Below are 22,768 nucleotides of genomic sequence, written 5' to 3'. Positions count from 1 at the left end.
CTAACGTTTGTGAAAACAATGGAGCGAGCATTGAGTGAGGACAGGATAACTAATAAAATAAAATAAAATAAACCTGTATTACATAATAACCCGATTAAATTCATCGACATAATTAAATCAATTCTATAACACTTCATTACAAATGAAGTAATGAGTATCTGGGAATGTGCAAAGAACATCATAGAAAATAACGCACAAAATAAGGTTTTGTTAAGGCAAAACAGGGAGTGTAGCCTATAACATCGCTGAAGGATAACATTCTGATAATTGATTTTAACATTAACTAGGTTCATTCCTATGTCATCTTTGTGCTTAGCCACAAACTAACCTATATGTAAACGAAAAAGGCCCTGTATAGTGACGGAGGATAAATGACACGAAAGTATTTTCATTTACCTTACACGTCCCTCTAAATGCGTCTTTTATTTATATGCGTAGATTCAAATAACTCAAAACCGTTGCAACGAGTCGGTAAATCATCGTTTTATTTTGAAAGTGGCACCGGAAATACTTATCCCACTATAGCTGCCTTGAGAGCAGCGTGTTTTGGCTCTGGGGCCGTGGTGCTCCGTGATGAGACCGGAGCCCAGTAATTCACTGCCAGTAGCGGAGCAGAGCTGGGGCGCAGAGACAGGACGTACAGAGCGGAGAAATGGAGCTCTCTGTGTAACAAAGTACACTTTTCCTCTTAGCGCGTTCACTTCACGTACTTCGGGACTAATTCACTCTCAGAGGAAGGCGTTATGAATATTTTCCCAGCGTGATTTTAATGTGAAAACGGGACTGACTGACTGACCGGCCACTGCCTGCCACTCACAGCCGCCTCTCCGCTCATCACCTGCGGCTTGCTTTATAGGGACTACCCGCGGGATCAGGCGTAGCCTTTTTGGAGTGGGGGGAAAAAAGTTGCTGCGTGGGATGTTTGAACTTTTGATCTAAGTTGCACGTCGGCTGAGATGCTGCGTGAGGAGTTGGATGGTATTTGCGGAGATCTCATCCCGTAGACTGTTTGGATATATCACTGCTGCTGGACATCCTGTCTCTCAAACTGAACCGAAACTGTGACTGACCTTATCCATCTATGAAAAATCTGACTGTATGATGGAGTACCGCCAGTCGTTGGTTCCCTTATTGGTTTTATTTGCACTCAGAACTTTGGCATATGGTAAGTTGAAACTGGCATGCGGCTGGTTGTTTTGGGTTATGTTTGCACAGATGGAGCCTATATGCTTCATATCAAACCGGGTCTCACAGACTCCCCAGGGCTCTGAAGAGGTTTCCACTGATAAATGAGCGGAAATCAGTTTAACAAGTCATTGTACTTAAATAGAGTTTCTATTTCATGATACTTTCAGTGTATCAAAGTATGGATCCTTGGCATGTGAAACACATTTAGGAGCCATCACATATATGTCAGTATTTGTGCTAACATGAATAATCCTCCTGGATGATGTCATTTAAAAGGCCACTTAAACCAGCAGACATAAGAGTAGCACATATGCAGCTTTGCTGTGTGTCTTGCCCAAGGGACCTTGGATTCACACCAGCATCTGCTCCCTGTAGCAGTCTGACTTTGCTGTGATTCTAGCCTGCTCATTTATCTCTCTTACTAGGCCCATTTGGTGAGGACACATCCTGGGCACAATGCAATTGTGAAACAGAAACAGCATGATACAGTCCGTTTCCTTTCACTGATGCAGTGTACTGTAAGAGAGCTTGGCAGGGCTGGGAGTTTGATTTCCTCTTGTGGACAACAGTGCTAAAAAATGTATGATTTCTTTTTACTGTTATGTGTTTTTGGATAAAAGCCTTCACCAGATGCAGCACGTTAAATGTTAAACTCTTTTTCCATTTCCATCTGATTGCACTCCTGTGTTATATTGTGGAGATGTGGGGTTCCATTAGCTGCCTTTCCTCCGCAGGAACTTTTCCCAGAGACTGTGAACCTTTGGAGAAATGTTTCCACTGCAGGGACCAGGGTCTAAATTATGTTCCCAAAAAGTCGCTGCTGGAGGAGTAGCACTTTCCAAAACTGCTAACATTTCAGCCACCATTTGAAAAAAAAAAAAAAATTCAGCCAAACTAGTTTGCTTTTGTTCATTGTGCTTTAAGGAGTCATCAATAAGAAGCATATGACAGACAGACTAATAACCAAGTCCAGACAGCTTGTATAGTTGTGGGCAAAAAGTATATGTAAAAACACCCTTTGCTTTTTATGGAAGAAGCCTAATTTTTCTGTAAAATGGAGACAGCAGGCTGAAGAAACCTTTTATTCCTTAGAAAAGTAGTTCCTGGGACTTAGAGTTCCTAGTATTTTGAGACAGGACTTGGTGGGTGGATTGGGTGGATTGAGCAGACAGTACTCAATCCACCCAATCCATCCTGACGGTATTTGGGTGGATTGAGCAGACAGTACTGATCATAAAAAATGTATTAAATAGTGCAAAGCTTGGTTTTCTTGAGTTTAGCCTCCACTAAAACCTTAGATACATATCCAAAGCTTAATGTTGTATTGTCATTTAAGTGCTTGTTTAATGACTCTGTATGGAAATACATGCAGTGGCTTTGATGTCTCCTAAACTAGGTGGAGAGAAATCTAGAGCCACTGCTGAGATGATGAAATTGCTGATTGATTGATGCCGGATCCACAGATCCTCCGTCAGTTACTGATGTATAACTGGTAAATGGATGCGAGTAGGCTACATGCTCTTTATCAACATACCTCTGTGTTTGTGTTTCACACAGAAGCACCCCCCGACTGTGATGTACAAAAGTAATTTTTTTTTCGACGCACGTGGGATGTTATAGATTGTGACAGCGTGGTGTCTTTGGGCCCCGGACCCACTGCTGTGGCTCCCTTTTACAAGGCTGTAAACATTGGCTATGAAGCGAGAGCATATGAACTCAGCATCTGTGAAAGTGCTCCTTCAGTGACTCCAGATGCTCCTCTGGGACTACAAAGGCTGGATTAAAGCTACTTACTTTCACTTTAGCGAAACATACAGTGACTTTTCATAAAATGCCTGTACTGTTTTTAGCAACAAGACTTTTTTTATAATATTTGTTCAGACTTACATTTAAATACGCCAGTGTCAAATTTCGACTCTGTTATCAAGAGCTCCGTAGATTAAAGGGAGACTTAGCTTCAGATCAGTACCAGCATGGATATGTTAAGAAAGTACACATGATGAAATGAGCTTCATATGAAATGATAAGAAGAACTTAAGAATCATCCTGGCTGTCCCTCCCCCTTTTCTTTTTCATATCTGAAGGGCCCCTTCATGTGGAGCCAGAGTCACGTTTCCGAGGTCTGGTCTTCAGACTGTTTGGCCAGTAAGGTGACACTGGAGTCTGCACTGCTATTGTCAGTCATGTCTGTGTCCATCAGTCAACACAGCAGTCTCCAGCAGCTCTCCCCAACGACCATCAACGGGCCGTGTGTTTGTCTTGCTCTTATTGAAGTGACTGGAACGCTGGGCTTGAAAGCCGCTGCCTTGTTGTCCCCTGAATGTCCCCAAACAGACCAGTAACCAGATCAAATAACCCGCACCAAACCTTTATACCCACACTGTAATTAAAGTCTGAGTGTATAACTTCATTTCCTTCAGGGAGGGAAGTGAGTGTGGTGTGGTGGGTGGGTCGGGGGGTAATGTGGCTGAAAGAGCACAATTATCAGTGTTCAAAGTCTTTGGGTTACTGGCAGTTTACTGTTTTCACATGAGGTATTGAAAACACTCTCATCATCCTCACTTACAGTGGAGGAGGTTAGGAGGGCTTTCATGGGTTGGTGTTGCTGGGATTGAATTTGTGAAATTCTAGTATGGGCTATTTAAATTTTGAATACCTTTAAATCCCCCCCTCTCCAAAAAAAAAAACAAAGGTCCAGTTCATCCAAATTTCAAAGAAAAACAGGTTTTCTCTGTAATTCATAGTGGTATCTAGCCATGAGAATGTTTTGTTTGTGTTGCCTCCAAACCAAGTTATTGGAGGTGAATGGAATTTCATTTTTGGTTACATCAGTGAAAATTACAGTATAAGCAGCCAGTAGCATTTCTTTCCAGACACAATGTGCCTGTTACTCAGGATAATCAGCAGGGCCCACTGTCAGTATGTTTAATGAAGACTATGTCTTTGGCAGGGAGAGGTCCAGAGCTGCATCTGATGATTATTTTCATTATACATTAATTTGTCTATCGTTTCCCCTCAATTAAGAAATTTAAATGCCATCAAGAAGTGATAGGAAAAATGCTCATCGTGATTTTCTAGAGGTGAAGCGACTTCTTCAGCAATCGAAACCCAACGGTATTGAGCTTACTGTCAGAAATCCCCCCACCACATTTGAAATTCGGTAAATGGTTGAAATTTTTTTTTGCTTTAGTCATTACTGAAACAAAAAGTCGAATATCAAAAATAGTTGGCCACCTAATTGTTTCAGCTCCACTGCTGCCTACTCTGAGGGAGTTTCCTGGCAAGAGATTACATTGTATTTTGGTGGTGGTAAAAACGATTTCTCCAGACCATTAAAACAGCAAATGGGTGACCAGCTCTTGATTGTCTGTGATCCATGTCCAGTTTGATTGACTACATATTGTGGCTCAGGTCATTATTTGCGAGCTCATAACTTGAACTATTGAACCACAGTTTTATATTTTACAAGCGCATGGCCTTTATGTCATTGTTAGTGACAGTCTAAGTGTTACTACATTGTTGACGTGGCTGATTGAGGATGAGTCCTAACAGTGAGGCAACAAAAAGTAACTCGGGATTTTTGCTATTGGAATATTGACAACATGTCTGCTTTTTTTTCTGCAGAGAAAAAAGAAAAGCTTTGTAGTCATTTCTGAGAGCAAACACACACTCACACACTGAGTATACCTTCCCCCTCCCCCACCTGCTCGCCCATCTGTTCTTTACAGATCAATTAGCCTGTCAATAGCTTAGCAAGCTTTGCTATGATACATTGAAATGAGGTGTAAATCTCCTGAAAATCACTGAAGTGCAAGCAAATCCTAATTTACTGTGACTTAAAAATAACACTCAAAAGGCAGGCCAAGGAGTTAAATATCCTCTTCCTGTCATCACAGAATCAGCAGCATTATTCACACTGAAATTCCTGTTTGAAGCTTCGTTGCCTATGCCTAGCTTTAATCATGTGGGTGGTTTGTTAAATTAAAAATTCAATTTATTTATGTAGAGTCAAATCACAACAAAAGTTGTCTCATAAAAATAAGTAATCACAAAAGTTGTGAGTTGAATTTCTGTCTGCTTAACACTGAGCATGTGTATACCCATGATAACAGAATATCACAGATCCAAATATTCATTACACATCAGTCTGATGATGCTGTGCATTATTAATTGAGCATAGTGCTGTAGTAAAAGCCATCAGCCATCACATCATCATTACAAAATGTAACTGTGGGGCTTTTTCCCGGCATACAGCTCCGTCTGCAAAGGTCCCACTCCACTCCCTTAATGGTTCTGCCTAATATCTACCCTACGAGTTCCCACCACAGAGGGTCAAAATAAACACAGTCACAGTGGGGCACCAGAGACTTCTCTATCAGGCATCAAAGAAGAGGGACTGAACCGAGCAGGAACTGTGTTAGCGGCGGGTGCTGACAGGACAAGTCAGCTATCCCATCTCCTTAAAGGTCTCAAGTGTGACCGCCCGAGGGGCCCGACACAAAACCGCCTGAGCTCCGCACCTCAGGCTGCAGACAGATGGATGGCCCCCAGCATTAGTTCCAGTGGTTACAGGAGGCCTGACCTCTACGTTGCTGTTCATAACACTGACATAGTGCAGCAAACCATGGAGGGTTCAGTCACAGAGCGCAGGGCAGCTTTGTCCCGTGTAGTATTGTCTTTGCATGCAGTTTTCTGCTTTTACTGCACTGCATTCTGAAGAGAAATACTTTGTACTGCACCACATTTATTTGACAACTGAACTTACTAGTTACACACAAAACATATCAAAATATAGGTGGTTGGTTCATTAATTGATAATCCGCAACTGTTTTCATAAACTTTCAATAAACCTGATGAACATTTCTCAATATTTTCAGAATTTTTACAAACCAAACAATCCATTAATGAAAAAAATAATCAGCAGATTATTGCTTAATACAATAATTGTTTCAGCCCCATACGAAGCAGTTCAAAAAGAGTTCCAACCATAACAACAAAATCCTGCTCCTGCATTAATGCATGAGTCATAATAACAATGGTAGAGACTATCACAGTGTCACCAAAAGAATTCACGATAATGATATTATTGTAATATGTATAGAATCTGACAAACAAAATACTAACTGCTGTCAGACAGATTCATCTTTATCTCTCGTAACCTGTAGACTGTACAAAAGAACAATCAGACCTAATGCATAGTGCAAAAACAACCCCATGAAATGATAAATGAAAGATACCCAAGGCCTTATATCTGCACTGTGTATTTTCATATCATAAGTGTATAATTAATTTTAATTAAGATATCATGACACCAGTAATCAATATAATATGCAACAGTGAAACAGTCAGGAATTTTTCTGCATTGAGCACTTTTACTTTTGATTATTTCAGTACATTTTCCTGTTATTATTCTTATACACTATTACCAAAGGATAGTGAAAAGGATAGAAAGTAGTTTTTCCACCATGTGATATCAGTACTTTTACTGAAGTAGATGATCTGAGTACTTCCTCCACCACTGGCTGCATAACAACATGGAATAATTGGACAGTACAGGTGGAATAGCTGCTCTTTTGAGTTGATTGCACAGATTATAATCACTTTGAGTGGAGGAATTTTCCCTGCTGTGACTGGCAAAAGATTAAAGTGACTGGCTAAAAAAGTGTCATGCATAAATTCACATGCTGTGTCGAAACGTCCCCGTCACAAACTCACTGCAACAATCTGCCAACTCCATCTCCAGAGAGACGTCTTCCTTCCCTGCTTCCTCTGTGCACACAAACATGGGACGCAGCCATAATGTCTCCTCTGCTTCCAGAAAAGGCTTTTGTGTGTGTGTGTGTATGTTTGTGTGTGTGTCATAGTATGGTTAATACCGCATAAGAGGGCTGACCTACACACACTTGCATTATGTTACATCATGTATTCAGTTTATATGAGGATGTATTTGTGATCTTGTGCCCCCAATTTAAAGTTTTATGAAGTATGGACAAGAATTTCATCTGAATTGAACTAAAATACACAAATAGAGGTTTATAAAAATCATTAAAACACACCATTAAATAGTAAACACCATGCAGTAAGTCCCTGATGTGTTAACCAGATGGGTTTCCACAATCCATAAGTCATTACAGTCTTACAAAACATAAATGGGTTGCACAGCCATTGCAGGTACAGTGTGAGGATGGAAGTATTGTATGCACTTTCTATTGCAGGAGAGACAGAAGCCACTTGGGCTCCTGTGGGATGTAGGACTGGTTTCAGATTAAACAAAACTAAAACAGTTATATCTACGTAACATAAATGTTTTTTCTTTCATTCATATTAATTTCTATCATCTGGCATATTAATCATACTTTTTTATTCAAAGCATTATTAGCACACTTTTAGTGAGCATACCCCCCCAAAAAAAGTCATGTTAATGCATTATAATGTTCTAACTCAAGGAAAACCTTTCATTTCTTTGATAAAGTCCTAAACTTCAGCTCAAACATAACCAAAGAAGAATTACTTTATTACACACCCTCGGAGCAAATTCATTAACACACATACACACACAGAGTTATTGGTGCTGGAGTGAATAAATATTGAAAATGTGTTATACATGAAAATATTTTCACAAGATCTTCAAACTACCATTTCCTATGTCAACAGTGAATCTTCATAGTGACCAAATAACATTTTATTTCTATTTTTATCTCAAAGAGCTCTCTCTCTTATCTTTGACTGATGATCGAGTGTCTTCCTTATGTGCTGCATTCAGCCCCAACAACTTTCACCAAGAAGGTAGGGCAGCTTATATGCTGCCTGAGATGCAAAATCTGGGGCAAAAAAAAAAAACAGTCTGCTTCACAAGGAGGCTTTCTATTTAGTTCTTGTCCCATCTAGTTTCGGACATAATCCTGATGATGCACCGGCAGTGTGTTCTGTTGCTTTACTGTCTAACCACCACTCTGACAACAGCTTATGGTTTTCACCCAGTGTGCTTGGTGAGACATGTAGTCACATCTTCGTGTTTACCCACTTTTTAGTGTCTACACACTTTTTCAGCAGTTTTTCAACACAGCAAAACTCCCATGGGTGTAGCTACAGCTGTCACCACTGTGACTTTGTTGGAAGGTTGGATATATTTGTGAGAGTCTGGTACTTGAAAGCTCAGTGTGGGAAAAGAGCCAGCTGATAATGGATCATTTTCAGCACTGGTGTATCAAGGTGATGCTGTAGTGGAGGGATTCTGACAGCCGCTGCCGACGATTTAATGGCTGGCTTTGGAACTGACAGGGACAGCTCTTTTTGAAAAGTGACAGTTGCTGGGTAGCTGTTATTTTGTGATGGGAGTGTTGATACACAAAAAGTGACTCTGGGAAAGGAGGCAGTGAGAGTGTCTCTTTGCCTTTTTTTTCCCCCTTCTGTCGCAGCTCTATTTGATAATTGTACATGATGTCCTGAAAAGAATTTCTTATTAAGGAAATGTAACTTCAGTGATGAGGCAATTACAGTACTGCCTTTGCTTTTTATCTCTTTAGTGCAACTCACTGCAAAAGTCCAAAACATTCATAGCATTTAGTGATAGACAGCTGAGTTTGAATTCATTTTCCTCCTTTCCATCAGTTTCTCTACTTCATGTCCTAATTATACGTGAGAACCAGTGTCCCTCGAAATCCCTGCAAAATGTGACAGGCACATCCATCTGCTTTTCTTTTTCATGGTTATGTTATCATCATTCTAACTAACTAACTCACTGTTACAGTTACACATTCTGAGTGTTTCATTTATGATTGGAGCTCATTCGTGTTGTGGTATCATAATTTAATCTTTTGATAGTGCCATATCATCCTGCAACATGATCAATGAAACGTTATATTACTGATCCAGTCAGCTAAAAAGAGAATTACAGAGCAGTTGAATAGTTCTCTACATCTCAGAACTTCCTGTGATCATTCATTGATGAACCCCAAAACGTAAATTATATCTCCTCACGCTGATTACTTCAAATTTGACCTAAGAGAGGAAAACAAGACTTCAGATCAGGCTCAGTTTTACATTACTTTTGTTAAACTTGCACATAGGTTGCCAACTTTCATATTAGCTAATAAAAACACCCCCCACAGTTTATAGTTGTCTATTTTGATGTTTTTCCTTTGACTTATGGACTCCAGAGTTCAGGAAGTCAGCCTTGACCCCTTCCTCCCTCAAATGATTTGTGTGATATATGTGGTCAGACAGATATGAGCAGATAGCAGTCAGCCTGTGTGTGTGTTAGTGGAGGCAGATCTAACATGCTGCTGTGGGACAGGAAACCAGTGGCATTTCCCTTCAGTCACAACCAGTGGTGTGCCTCTTGAGGATTTCTTCTCTAACGTGAGTGAGAAAGCATGCGGGTCCATGAGGGTCCATGCCCCTCATGGACCCGCATGAACCCTCATGGACAGATAATTAGTATTAAGAAATCATGCAGTAATCATAAAAAGACAAAGTATGATTATCTGTTCCAATATTCTGTTTGCTCTCTTGTCAAGCATCACTACAGCCAGTATGTACTCTCACTTTATTGTTACAGTATTTTCTCCTCTATTTAACAGTTAACATCAAAATCAAGTGAAGAGTGAGAGTCTTGTTGCCACATGCAGTTGCTGCTGCCTTGTTCTTTCAACCCCCTAACCTAAAAAAAGTCTCTTGGTGGAGAAAATCGATGCTTGTTACTGGCAGGCTAAAGAACTCGCACAACTGCTGGCAAGATTTGCGATAACCTGAAGGAAGTCGGATTGGTTGCATTGAAGTCCTCAAGACTGTTATTCTCAAATTCTTTTATAAATGGTTTTCAGAGTTCTCTGAATAGTTTAGCTGAACCAACCTCATCGATGGTGATATGGGATGTTTTTCAGAAACCATTGCTTGATCATTAATACCACAGTGCAGAAACTTGAGAGAAATCCATAAACAGATGGAATGTCCATGTAAAAGAACCTTTTGCTGCTCTCTATGCTTTGTTTCTACACTTGGAAGTAAATCAAAGCTTAATCAACTCCCAAGCCACTCAGCCATGTTTTACCATGAATAATATTTTGTGTGAAAATAGTCTGTTGATGGTCTTTTCCTGTTGGACCAGAAAAGTTGTCACTGTTTGCTCTCTATCTGCAGCAAGCTGCTTCTGTCTTGTCAACTTGCCCAAACATCTAGCCAAAACTCACTTCAGCTGCTATGCCAATGCGAGAGGTCATTCTCAGAGGGAGCTTGAAACAGAGTTGTTAGTGGAAAGGGGAATTTTTTGGAGCTACTTTGGGAGTTTGGGTCTTTTTACTCCCAATTTCCAGCATCCTCTTTTCTAAAAGAAAAAAACAAAACAAAGCAGCTTCAGCCCCTACTTACAAATCTGTTCGTTGCCCCAAGTGAGACATGATAAAAACACCCAATTTCCTTTTGCAGAGTTGACCCGACCCATTTAGATGCTTAGCATCAACACAAGCTCAATTAAGGAGGCTCTCTCTTTATGGCTTGCACTTTGTATTCTCATGCAAGTGGCTCATTTTGTTGTCCCCGCAGGGTCAAAGAGTAGGAGGCTGCAAAGAAAGCACTCCAGCCTGCCTCCCTCACTGCTGCCAGTTTAACTTTGAATGCACATTTGCAAATCAATTCCTGTGGCTTCTGGTGAAAATCGAGAGAATGAGAAGGAGGCAACAAAGCTGTAAAACAACAAATTCTGTAAGAGGGAAGAGACAGCCCACTAAAAAGAATTGCAGATGAGGGAGGGATAGGAAAGTTGTTGAGTTTTCTTTGTTTGTCATCTCATCTCACGCCCTGCCCCTCTCTCCTCTGGCCCGTCTTTAAAGATTATGCTCATTCAGGTCACCAGTGGCAGGTTTCCTTTATTACTACTGGAAGTTCAGATTAGAAAGACTTTTCCTAGCCATTAACATCTATGTCTTTTATCAAGTCGAATTTGGCAGGGAGGGTGGTTATCTTGACGGCAGTGTGGGGTTTAGCTCAGCTTAGCCTTAATTTTTAAGCCAGTGCATGGCTTAATCTTTTCTTTTTACCACAACTCACCACAGAGTGATAAGGCTTTTGATATATAGCAGTATTCTGAGTTCATCATGTCAAAATGAAAGGCATTACTCACCCTGTCTGGGTGGAGGACTTGATGGGACTGAAGTGCAAACCAGGTTTTATGTCTCTTTCCCTGCAGGGCTGTAGTGAACCAAATGTTTTTGATCATATGTGTGATGACACATGCATAACCTGTGAGGTGGTAGAGGGTGAGCAACATGCTGGAAATTCAGCACTGACATAGTTAGTAAGTAGGTGTGAGGATTTTTGTTGAAAATTTAGGCTTGTACAAATATCAGACAAAGTGAACACTTTTTGTGGATTTATCGTATGAGTCATACCATCATCTGAGCATTATAGCATCTGTGTTTGGAAAACAGTATCTGAGTCGGTGAAATGCGGCCTGGCAAAGACGCCTGTTTACACACAGAAGGTTTTACGGCCTGTCACCTAAAACGGATAGCTTGTCAAGTAAAATTATGTTGAAATGACATTTACACCGCTCTCTGTATTCTAAGATCAACTCAAGATAACATTCTCCACCTACCTCACATCTTTTTCTTAAATTGCTTTCTTCCCTCAGTTTTCCTTTTTAACGATTAGCTGTCAAGGTCTCTTTGTCAGCAGCAGCATAGTAAGCACATCTCTAATCACATGCTCCAAACAAGCTGACAGTCACTTATTTCACCTGTGACTGCAAGGGATTATAATAAGGAGCAGAACTATTTTCATGTCAGGAAAAGCGGCATTATCCTCACATTATTTGTAGGGCTGCAACTAATTGATATTATCATTGTATGTTATATTTTTGTTAATGATGATTAGTGTGCTGATTATTTTCATAATTAACCAATTAATTAATAAATGGTCCAAAAATTGTGAAAAGTGTTTTTTTTTTTTTCCGAAAGCTCTATGACGTCTTTTGTTTTCCAAGCGGTAGTCCAAAAAAGCAGCAAATCCTCACATTTCAGAGGACGATTTTACTTGAAAAATCACTTAAAAGATTAAACGACTAGCAAAACAGCAGACAAAGAATTTTCTTTTGATCAGTTCTAGCTCTTCTCGATCAATCGACAGATCATTCTAGCTGTAGTAGCTAGTCACAGTAACAGTTCTGATGGTATCGAAATAGAAAAGGACAGCATTTATTTATAAAATTTCCCTATTTTGGGACAGGTTACAGTTGATCTTCATGTACTGTTACAGCAGTCTTACCCTCATATCCAATGCTAGTCCAAGTGAAGTGATGTGGGTGAGTTACTGGGTCTTCTGATGTTTTTGATTTTCAGAGGAAGTAAATGTGCTTGGTGGTGGCAGTGTCCACTGTAGATCTTTGACAGTGGTCCTCTGTTCTGCACTGAGCCACTTGTTCTTGTACTAGATGAGAAAAAGTTCCGCCTCAGCACTTTGCCATCCTCTATTATAGGAAGGACATTGCAGCAGGAGCATGTGCTCCCTGTGGCTGCTTTCTTTCAGTTTTTCTCATTCGTTTCTGTGTACGTTTGTTTTATGCACAATTTCTCTGTCAGCCTCTCAGGCTTTATTCTGCCATTCTGCCCTCTTCCTCTTCTCCCAGTTAAAAGGACTTTGAAGTTATTTGGCAGTAGCTCACTTTGTGTATGTCTTTGTCCTGATGCTTAAATATAAGCTATATACAGAGTGCACCATGTGAGCCTTTTGGACTTTGAGTGTTTCACTTTGGACTTATCACGTACGGTAGAAAAGCTCATGCTGAGTAACCATAATTATAAATATAATTCTAATTATTTTCTCTGCTTGATTATTCACTCATAATTACACCACCACAGCAATTTAAGTTCATATTATTTTGTATTTAGAGCTATTGTACAACATTCAAACTGAAGCAGGACGAATGGTATGAAAAGAAAAAATACATTTTTCTATGTTATTAGTGCATACTAAGCATGAGATCTTCAGTAAATCCTTTATTACCTTAGACCTAATGCAGCAGGTACTGTATTTATACCAGTTTCCAGTCTTTCAGTTGTTGGCTGCAAAGATTTTCATAGTGATCTATGAGGAAAAGATGCTCTGTAAAGCTATGCATAATCATCTGGTGTTAAAAACACTGCAGAGAGTATGATCATTGGCAGTGATTTCTACATGCAGTAAGTGCAGTTTGACAGCTGGTTCTTGCATCGGCTCCACTAATGTGCCAAACGTGGACTGAACTTGTGTTTTATCTCCATCAGTGCCATAACTTTTGAATTTAGGCAGACATTTGGGAACTGTAAAAGCTAAAGCACATGATTCCTACTAATTTCATATTCATATTCATTCCCTGGCCCCTCATGCCCTATGGAGGACACAAGCAGGTTTTACCTTTAATTGGTCTTTGTAAAACCTTATGCTGCTAAATGCAACATATACAAAAACATTTTCATGACCACTGATGACTAACAGCTATCAGATCTGCAATGGAAATCACACCTACATCTATCAAGTGTGTTACAGCGCTCTTTTGGCATGGCAGTTTAGACAGTAATCCATCTTTTCTCCATGCTCCATCCTTGTCAAACACACTCTGGCTCTTACAGGCTGGACAGCTTCCCTGTGGTTTCATTAGCTCACATGTAGCTATGACAGTTGCTGCCATCCTGCTGTAGTACACTGTGGATAGGAGCTAATAGGTCCTTAGAGGGCCCTATTAGATACCCTTTTCAAGACAACCGGTTATACTCTTCTGACTCCAGCTGTCCTTTTAACCCGATTTGAGTTCATCTTTTCCAGCCTCGGTCTTATCTGTTACATACATCTGCACTGACTGTGAGCTGTGTAGCTGGGGAAGACTATGCACCTGAGAAATTCAAATTTGTGTGGCAGAGAAGCCAGTCTCCATCAACATGCACGTCTGTACCATTGTGCTGTCATACTAATGAACAGCCTGTAGCTGTGCCATCAGTATAGATTCAGAGGATGTCTCACCATCCTTAGAAAATAAGATCTGCGTGACATCCCATAGTAAGGGGGCAGAGCATTTCTACAGAGATCAGTTCAAGTCTAAATGTCCTTGGATGATAAGCATATCATTTAGAAGAGTCAGTGTTCAGTGGTTGCCATGATGATATTTAGCTCATTCGCACACAGTGGTCTTTTCCTCTTTAAAAGGCTTCGCTTTACATTTCCACATGGCTTGTTCCAGCAGGCATGGATTGTAAAATTTATGAGTCAGCTCCTAAAGGCTCTGTCCCACTGAGCTCTCACCACAACAACACACAAACACGCACACACACACATAACCACCCACACCGCAAACCACAGGCTCAGTTCGGCCATGATGTATATGTAACCTTGTGTTACCTATTTGTGATGTTACAAATCATGCTTATAGACTCACATCACATTCTCACTGAGTCTGACACTATAAGATTATTTTCTCATGGGAAATAATATCACAGTGTCAGAATCAGCACATACACAGTGAAGCTCAAACATTCATCTATAGGGAGCAAGAAACAGTTTAGCGGTTATTATGACTCAGTTGTCATTAAATATATGCAAAGTACGGTACATTTTCAACTTAAAGAGATCAAGAAAGGAAAATGCAGCAATGTGGTTTTCTTTTCATTAATGGCTGTGAAAAATAACCTGAATGGCTGTGCTTTCAGCGCCTGAAAGTAGATGTCAGCTGCTAATCGACTTTGATCCTAACTTCCCACAACTTCAGTACCTCAGTGCCATTACATCCTATTCAGAGCTTCACCATCAGTGTAATTGCATTGAGAGCAGGACAGTACTCTACTAATTTTCCCAGCAGCAGGACGCACTTTAGAGTTCTTAATCCCCCAAAACTTTATTGAGGATTTGTCACTTTGAGAGCAGGAATATTGACTGCTGTTCTTACAAGGTGTTATCAGGAAAATCTCAGCCAGTGAACTCCTTCTTATTCATGCACCTGTGGGAGAACCATTATTTCTAATGACACATACTTGCTGTACACGCACTGTCAGCTATCTTTCCATAGGGACACAGGAAACAAGCTGCTGTCTCGATCCTGTCCTGGAGGTTTGAGATTTACCCAAACTGCAACAGCCCCCCCACCACCTTTGTCTACCTGGTCAGATGTGGCTCCATTTTCCCCCCAATTTTATTTGCTTACAAACTAAACACCAACACCAAAACTAAATGTCACTCTCATTCCCATTTAAATAAAACCTATTTAAATTTTAGCTGAGCAACAGGTTATTCCACACGAGCCGCATCACAGGAGTGAAACAAAAGTCCAGACTTCTTCGTAATGCAGAAGTTACAAAACGCCTAAACACTCAACAAAGCAATTTGTCTTCCAGTTATGCGCGGAACCACACAAGGCTCCTAATGCGTGTGCTCTGAAAACATTAAGTACGCTGCTATACAGCATTGCTAAAGCATGCAGTACTGAAATTGTGAAAATTGGTTGCAAGCAGCGTAGCTCGTTGGTTGAGTGGGAAGGCAAGACAAATCAGAGATATCCTGTCGCAAAGACAGTCATTGTGAAAAACACTGTCAAGACGCAACTCCTGTTGCCATTTTTTCATACGCTCTCCAGGGGGAAATTTCGCTTGTGTCTCCTGGTGCTTGAGTTTGTGTTATTGCTTTTCATACATAATTGTACCGCCAACATGCTGTCATTCAAATTGGAGGAGGAAGGAGAAAGATAGCAGGGTAAAAACACAATTTTAAAGCTTGTGCGGAAAACCTGTGGGAATTACCTCGCCTCCCTCATTTTCTGCTTCTGTCTCTGTCTCCATTTATTTCTTTCAGTAGTACATACTTTAAAAGAAGTGCTTGAGAGACTGCACAAACCCTGTCCAGAAACACAGTGCATTACTATGGATATTGAATTTACAGATACTTGCACCACACAGCTATACAAATGTTTGTATAAAATTAAAAACACCAGTTTAAATCATTACAGTCTTCGGGATGTTTAGCTGAAAATCATATGGACAAAAGTATGTAGGAGAGTCAGTTGCATATTTTTGGCATCTAAATATTTAAGTAGTTCAGTCAACCTACTTTCCCATGAACTTCCAATTAGCACAGTTCTATCACATTTATTTCCCCTCCATTGGTGGGGAATTTAGTCTGGGTTTGATAGATGCAGAATTTGGAGCATATAATTTCACACACCCTCTTTCATTTATTACTGTTGAGCAATTACATTACATGCTCATTTCACACTACACACTGTGTTTTCTGAGGCTCTTCATGCATTCAGCTTGAGAGGTTTGCAGGATGTTTTTATAGGTTGTGCCTCCTCCATGCCTCGCCTTGTGTGCAGTAGCCAGAATTTAAAGAAAGTGTTGATTATAGCCCTCGCTCTTCCAACCACGCTCTTTATATCCAGAGTCTTTGAATGATGTTGTCACATATTTTCCATAAATACAACAACTCTTAATAGCACAGACTGTTAACTGTGTGCTTTTCTTTTCAGTCTTCAGCTTTAAAACACCAAATGGTTCTAGTTTAGAGATATGTTTGCTTAATTATTATTTAATTACACCCCAAATTTAAGTCCTCATATTCTAAAATCATGATCAAAAGATGGCACCACGGATGGCTGCCTCTGTGTTTTGGTGCATGTTATTTTGTTTACTCTTTTTTATTGTTGTTGTTGTTGTGCCAAGACAAATTCCTTGTATGTGTAAACATACGTGGCAATAAAACTGATTCCAATTTGAAAAAAAAAAACATGCATCATCTTACCCCTTTCTCTTCTTTTCTCCAGGGTCCCGGCCCAGGTTAGAGGATGCTCCTCCACGGATCATAGAACACCCATCTGATCTGATTGTGTCCAAAGGCGAGCCGGCCACGCTCAACTGTAAGGCGGAAGGACGGCCGACTCCAATGGTGGAATGGTACAAAGATGGTGAGCGCGTCGAGACCGATCGAGAGGACCCTCGATCCCACCGGATGCTCTTACCCAGTGGCTCCCTCTTCTTCCTGAGGATTGTGCATGGAAGGCGAAGCAAACCCGATGAAGGCATCTATGTGTGTGTGGCACGTAACTACCTGGGCGAGGCAGTCAGTCGCAATGCATCACTGGAGGTGGCAAGTAAGTGTTTTTGCTATTTAGACATGAGTGCTCAAGTCGGTGTGTCTGTGGGAGTGATTGAACCAAAAAACAGAAACTGAGTGCTGTTCCGTATTTATTGGGGTGCAGACACATGGGAACAGAAAGTGTGTGAAGGACATGTGAGGCTACAATAAGACAAAAATATAAGGCAATCCAATTATGTCAATTTACACTTATTTCACACTTCGCAATTTACTGAATTTACTCTTTCAATAATGTCAGTAAAAAGTATATGAAAGTAGATTGAAATAAACATGATTGTTTTAGAGGCTTGACTTAGAAGAGAACATTACACACAGAGAAAGTGAAAGAACAGTAGCATGTAGTGCAATACTTGTCACATATCAGGTGTCAAACATCATATCATGTATTATGTAGTTCCAGAAATAAGAAATGAATTAAATGGCAGAGAGGTTTCACAAGTAATGATGTTAGCTGCACTATAAAAGCAGTGGAGTGCAGACAGCTTTGAAGTGCTCTCTGGCCTCTTATCATCACCATCACTCGGCTGAGTTAACTTAAGACGCCACCCCTGACCTTGGTGTCAGATCTTCTGGCAGCTTGCACGCCGAGACCCCCCCCCCCCTCCCCTCTGCCCTCATCCTGCTCCCCAGCTTCAGACATCCCATCCTATCTCCTCTTGCTCCAGAGAGCCTGGCCTCTGTCGTGTTGTGACCAGGCCTCTGCGACCAGGCCTGTTAATGTAGATGGATGACAGCTAGCTCCTGCAAAAAAGATAACAGTTGTCGCCACCAGACAGGAAAGCTGAAAAAAATGTTCTTGCGGGGAGGCGAGGAAAGGCTACTGTTGGATGGCAGCTTCTCACTAGCAGGTGTTAGTTCCTTAAAATACAACAAACTCCTGTCAGATGGGTTTCCAAAGCAGGGCTGATTGTGTTTAGTGGCACTTCAATGAAATGAAGATCGCGCCAATTACATCATTGCTGTTAGATTGAGGCTTCATTGTTAAAAGATCACTGTAAAGTAGAACTTTGTGCTGAGAGCTGCAGCAGGCCATGTAAAGAAATTTGGGCAGTTCACATTAACACAGACATATTTAGGGTTAGTTTGCATCCAGGTCATTATGCATGGATGCCCATTTCCACCAGTGTGATAAAAAGAAAAAAGATTGTGTGAGTCACTATAACAAGAAACTTTCTCAAAATAATTATAATGACTTAATATCTGAAAATAATGAGGAATTTATTTACTCATAGTAATGCTAATAATTTTTATTTTGCGAAACTCATATAAGTCATTATTTTGGGAGAAAGTCTCATTGCTTTCACATACTAAGTTATTATTTGAAAAGGTTTCTCATGACTTACAGGCTCTTTAAAAAAAAAAAAATCACATTAGCATAAATGGGCTTCCATATTTATGTGACTTTTCAGAATGGACCACTAATCAGTTGTGTTTGAATTAGTGAAAGAAATGACTTGACAGCCATGTCATATAACTGAAATACTGATCACAAAATGAACTTTTGCCTCTGTTATCAGTGCTTATCTACTAATTTATACCAAAAATGAGTCTTGACAGCATGCTGCTCGCAGCTTTGTGTTGAAACACCAGTGAAGATTTAAACATTTCCTCTAATCCTTTCACTCAGGCCTCTCCTAATATCATCCACCCTCTAAAACAGAAACCGTCTCAGGAATTTCTCATCATGCTAACACAAACCAGCTGAACACTGTAAAACAAGCTCTATTCCCAGTAAAAATCTGAGAAACTCTAGACTCCTGTCAAACACCTTATGGTCAGGCATCATGTTTTCCTGAAAGGCTCCAGCCCCTAACTTAATAATCAGGCTGAATTTCCCCTGACTCCCAGCACAGAAAAACAGCCCATGAATCATTCTCTATCCCTTTTAAACGTCTGGCGTTTGTGCAGTGTGCCCGTCGCCTTACCTGAAAGTGTTCCTCAAGCAGCATGAAGAATTACCTTTCACCTTGCTCTTGCTCAGTTTAGGTATCAACATGAAAAGCTGCAGGATATGTGTGATGTAAGCGGCATATAGAAGCTGAGCGAGTAGGTGGAGGTGTTGTGAATCACGTTTCACAGAACTGGTTATAAAAAACGAGCAAAGGAACAGAGTGGCAATAGATGATAGCAATGTCTCACTCCTCAAGAATAACCCCTAATGTCTTCTTCTCAGCTCCAAACAAGTTGTCTTTGCTTCTCTTCATTCATGACATCAGGATAGCCATTTTCCTGGAAGCAAGGACATAGTATGATTATTAGAAGCAGTGTCTTTGCCAGCAGCCTTGAGATATTTCTGGCAACTCTAGAAGGTAACAAGAGTCAAAGTTCTCTTGTAGGCCATCATCTGCAGGATCACAAACGAGGTCCTGTGAGGTTATGCGGGATCCTTCTTGCTGTCAAAAGGGTTTGCAGTGTATTCTGAGCCTCTCGTCTTTAATACTAGTGACTTTCAGTCTGCAAGGCCACACAGCTGACATGTCTATCTGATTTTCTGTATATCTAGCTTTCTGCTGCTCTCTTTCCTCATGCTGTGGTCCTTTGGGAGGTGACGTTCCGTGCAGCTGTCTGCAAACAGACACATGCACAGGGACACAACTGGGCACAAAGCTGAGCTGTTGCTCTCACAGATAAGAATCCCTAATCCATAGTGGTGGTAGAGGAGAAACTGCAAGTGTGTGTTTTACTTCTTGCCTGTGTGTCTGCCTGTGCACCCACACAAACCCACAAACACACTTTTGGAGCACTGCCTCCAGAGAGAGAGAGAGAGAAAAAGAGGTTATATAGAACAAACAGTGGCCAGTGCCAAAGCCAAGCCAGAGCCAGCTCCTGCCAGCCCCCTCTGCGTGGCACCAACGTGGCCGGAGATAAGGCCACAGGCACATAAGTCTGCCTAGAGCTGCCAGGGGGCTCAGCATGGCACCAGAGAAAACGCAAGATGGCACTTTGTGGCATGGTGTCATTTTGCTCCCCAGCCTGTGACTTGGAAGCACCGGGGACAAACTGAGAGGGAGCTGCATTGTGTATTGGTGTGTATATTTGGTATCAGGGTCAGAGCCAGCACTGTGAGAAGGGTGGAAGGTTCAGGCGGTTTAACCCCTCACAGTCCATCTGCTGTAGGCTGAGAGGCAGGCGAGGTGATGGAGACCACTGAGGTGTGGTATGGATGAATTGGCAGAATTTTGCTTTGTTGACAAATACACCCGATGACTTATCGCTGCATGAAGGGGACAGAAACGCACATCTTTTTACTCCATCATCTGGGCTGTATTTGAAAGCATGCAAAGTTATGGATTTCAGCTTTAAAGGGATACTCCACCCGAAATCTATCTTTTGCTAATCAAACACTCTGTGGAGGCTTAAAAGGCAGCTGTAAAATGTTTGCAAATTCCTCAGCGAAGGAGAATATCTGCTGTAACTGTTGTTCTATGTTCCAATGGTGAAAAAATACATCAAAAAGTATTTCACACACACCCTTCCATTATAATCAACTCACATTTCTGACTGGAAATGCTATCATCATACGAATGTTATCAAACCAAGTCAAGTTTATTGTCTTTATATGAAAACCATAGATTTTTGTATGTGCAGTATAGCTCAGAAATAGCTCAACATAAAAAAGGCACTTGGAGAACTTGTCAAAAAAAAATTTTGTAGACAGTATTTGTACTGATTAGGCATTCAGTAAGTCATTAGGGAAACCTCCGCTTAGTTAATACAGGAACAGTTTCCACTTATTATTATTGACATGTTTGATGAATGAATGTCTGATAAATTAACTATCAGAGTGTTTTCAAGTTTCAATAGGTACATGTAACATGGAGCAGATACGAAGTAGTAGGTTATAGCATTTTTTAAATGGTACACTGATGACTTTGTATATTAAAATGAACACATAAAATATCTCATCACATTAGCTTGGAGACCTCAAAACTGTGAAATGTTCATACTAAGAGAAATCTTGAATTTATACACAGTTTCATGAATTTATTAATTTTGTGCATATGCTGTCACACTGCAGTAAGCCATTAAAACCCCTTCCTTTGCATCTTTTTAAACTGTACATACCATTATCTTACATTAAGAACAGATCACATACCACTTTACTGAATAATTCCTGTCAGAATTTGTGTTTTGCACTGCAGTCCTATCCAATTTCACGCATTAAAAGCGATTCTTTGATTCTGAAAATGTGGTCTACAAAGTTATGTGCCAAGAGCAGAGGCCAATTTATGCCAGATACATAAAAGTCAGTCGAGCACAATAGACCTAACAGGCCAGACACCCCTGGGTTGGGATTTGACATTCAGAGTGACTTGCCCAAGCTCCAGCTTTTTCTTTGAGTGTTTTATACCTCTGACGTTTTTATTGTGCCTGCGACGTCTCTACCGCTTGGCTTTATGGCTCATGAATATCCACTCCAGCAGGGGAGGAAAAGATGTGCTTTTTGCAGAGATGCTGGGGGTGGAGTCAGAGGTATTTCAAATAAAAGTGACTGCAGTAACCTCTAAGGGTTTGATGTTCACCAAACCAACAACACCCCAAGCCTTCAAGGTTCAAGATGGCAGCTGCCTTGTGGAATTTGGGGAATGAACAGGTGAAGTTATGATGAAACTCCTGTCTTCCTCTGCCTTTGTGTGAATTTGCTCTTGTGTGTGTATGTGGGTACATCCGTAAGTCTTTGTAGCTTGCAGACTGGGCCAACTTTCTCACCCCTTGTAATCCTAGACACCAGAGTGGGAGAAAACAGCTGAACAGCACTGTCACCACTTGGATCCTCCTTTCTCTTTCCACCTCTCTCTCTTACACACACACACACACATACACACACACCTGTCTTACTTTTTTTTTTTTTTTTATCACTGAGAACCCTGTGCTGAAAAATGCATTTCAGGGTTTATGGCTTTGGAAATGGGGGAAGGATTTGAAGGGTTTGGTGTTTGGAAAGAGTTACAGTGTGAGAGAAGTATAGGCTGGTTGGCTCTGATAAAAGAGACAAAGTCAACCCCTTACCCCCCACCCATTCCTCTCTGCCCCTCTCCCTTCACAGTCCATGCTCTCCTCAAGCTGCCCTCTGTCCTTGTTATTAACCCCAGTGGTCTGGAGCCATATGGGTTGTGATTGGAGCTCTGTGGTGCATGCTGTCATACACAGTGGAGTGCACTCACACTGATCTGTATACATCTTCACAGGCTGTACAAGTACCTGCGGGGTACAGCTAAGTGACCATTGATCTGCTTTCATTTTCCCTATACACGTGTATGAATTCTAAATCGCTGGAGTGGGCAGGTAACAGGTTAGCTTTTAAATAAAGATACCTTGAAGTCATGTCATTGATTAAAAGATCTTTATTGTGGGAGGAAAAGTGTCTTTATGCAATAATGTTGAAAGAACTAAATGTCATTCAGTGCACTGTAAAAAGAAACTGATCTCATGTCTTTAACCTACTGTGAATGGGCTGATATTATCTGTG

At 40.8% G+C, this 22,768-nt stretch overlaps 1 protein-coding gene across 3 annotated transcripts in view; it reads left to right on the top strand.

The window, feature by feature from the left end:
• The first annotated feature begins 561 nt into the window (after window positions 1-561).
• Window positions 562-22,768, top strand: part of robo3 (roundabout, axon guidance receptor, homolog 3 (Drosophila)) — an 83,223-nt gene continuing 61,016 nt past the window's right edge. For all 3 annotated transcript variants that reach the window (XM_046410839.1, XM_046410838.1, XM_046410837.1), the window contains exons 1-2: window positions 562-1,165; window positions 16,967-17,293. In XM_046410839.1, the coding sequence (XP_046266795.1) occupies window positions 1,099-1,165; window positions 16,967-17,293 (394 nt within the window). In that variant the 5' untranslated portion in view covers window positions 562-1,098. The remainder of the gene's footprint in view (window positions 1,166-16,966; window positions 17,294-22,768) is intronic.

This window comes from Scatophagus argus, chromosome 14, assembly GCF_020382885.2.
Source record: "Scatophagus argus isolate fScaArg1 chromosome 14, fScaArg1.pri, whole genome shotgun sequence".
In the NCBI taxonomy this organism is placed as follows: Eukaryota; Metazoa; Chordata; class Actinopteri; family Scatophagidae; genus Scatophagus; species Scatophagus argus.
The sequence above is the reverse complement of the archived record's forward strand: the minus strand, read 5'-3'. Positions and strand labels throughout refer to the sequence as shown.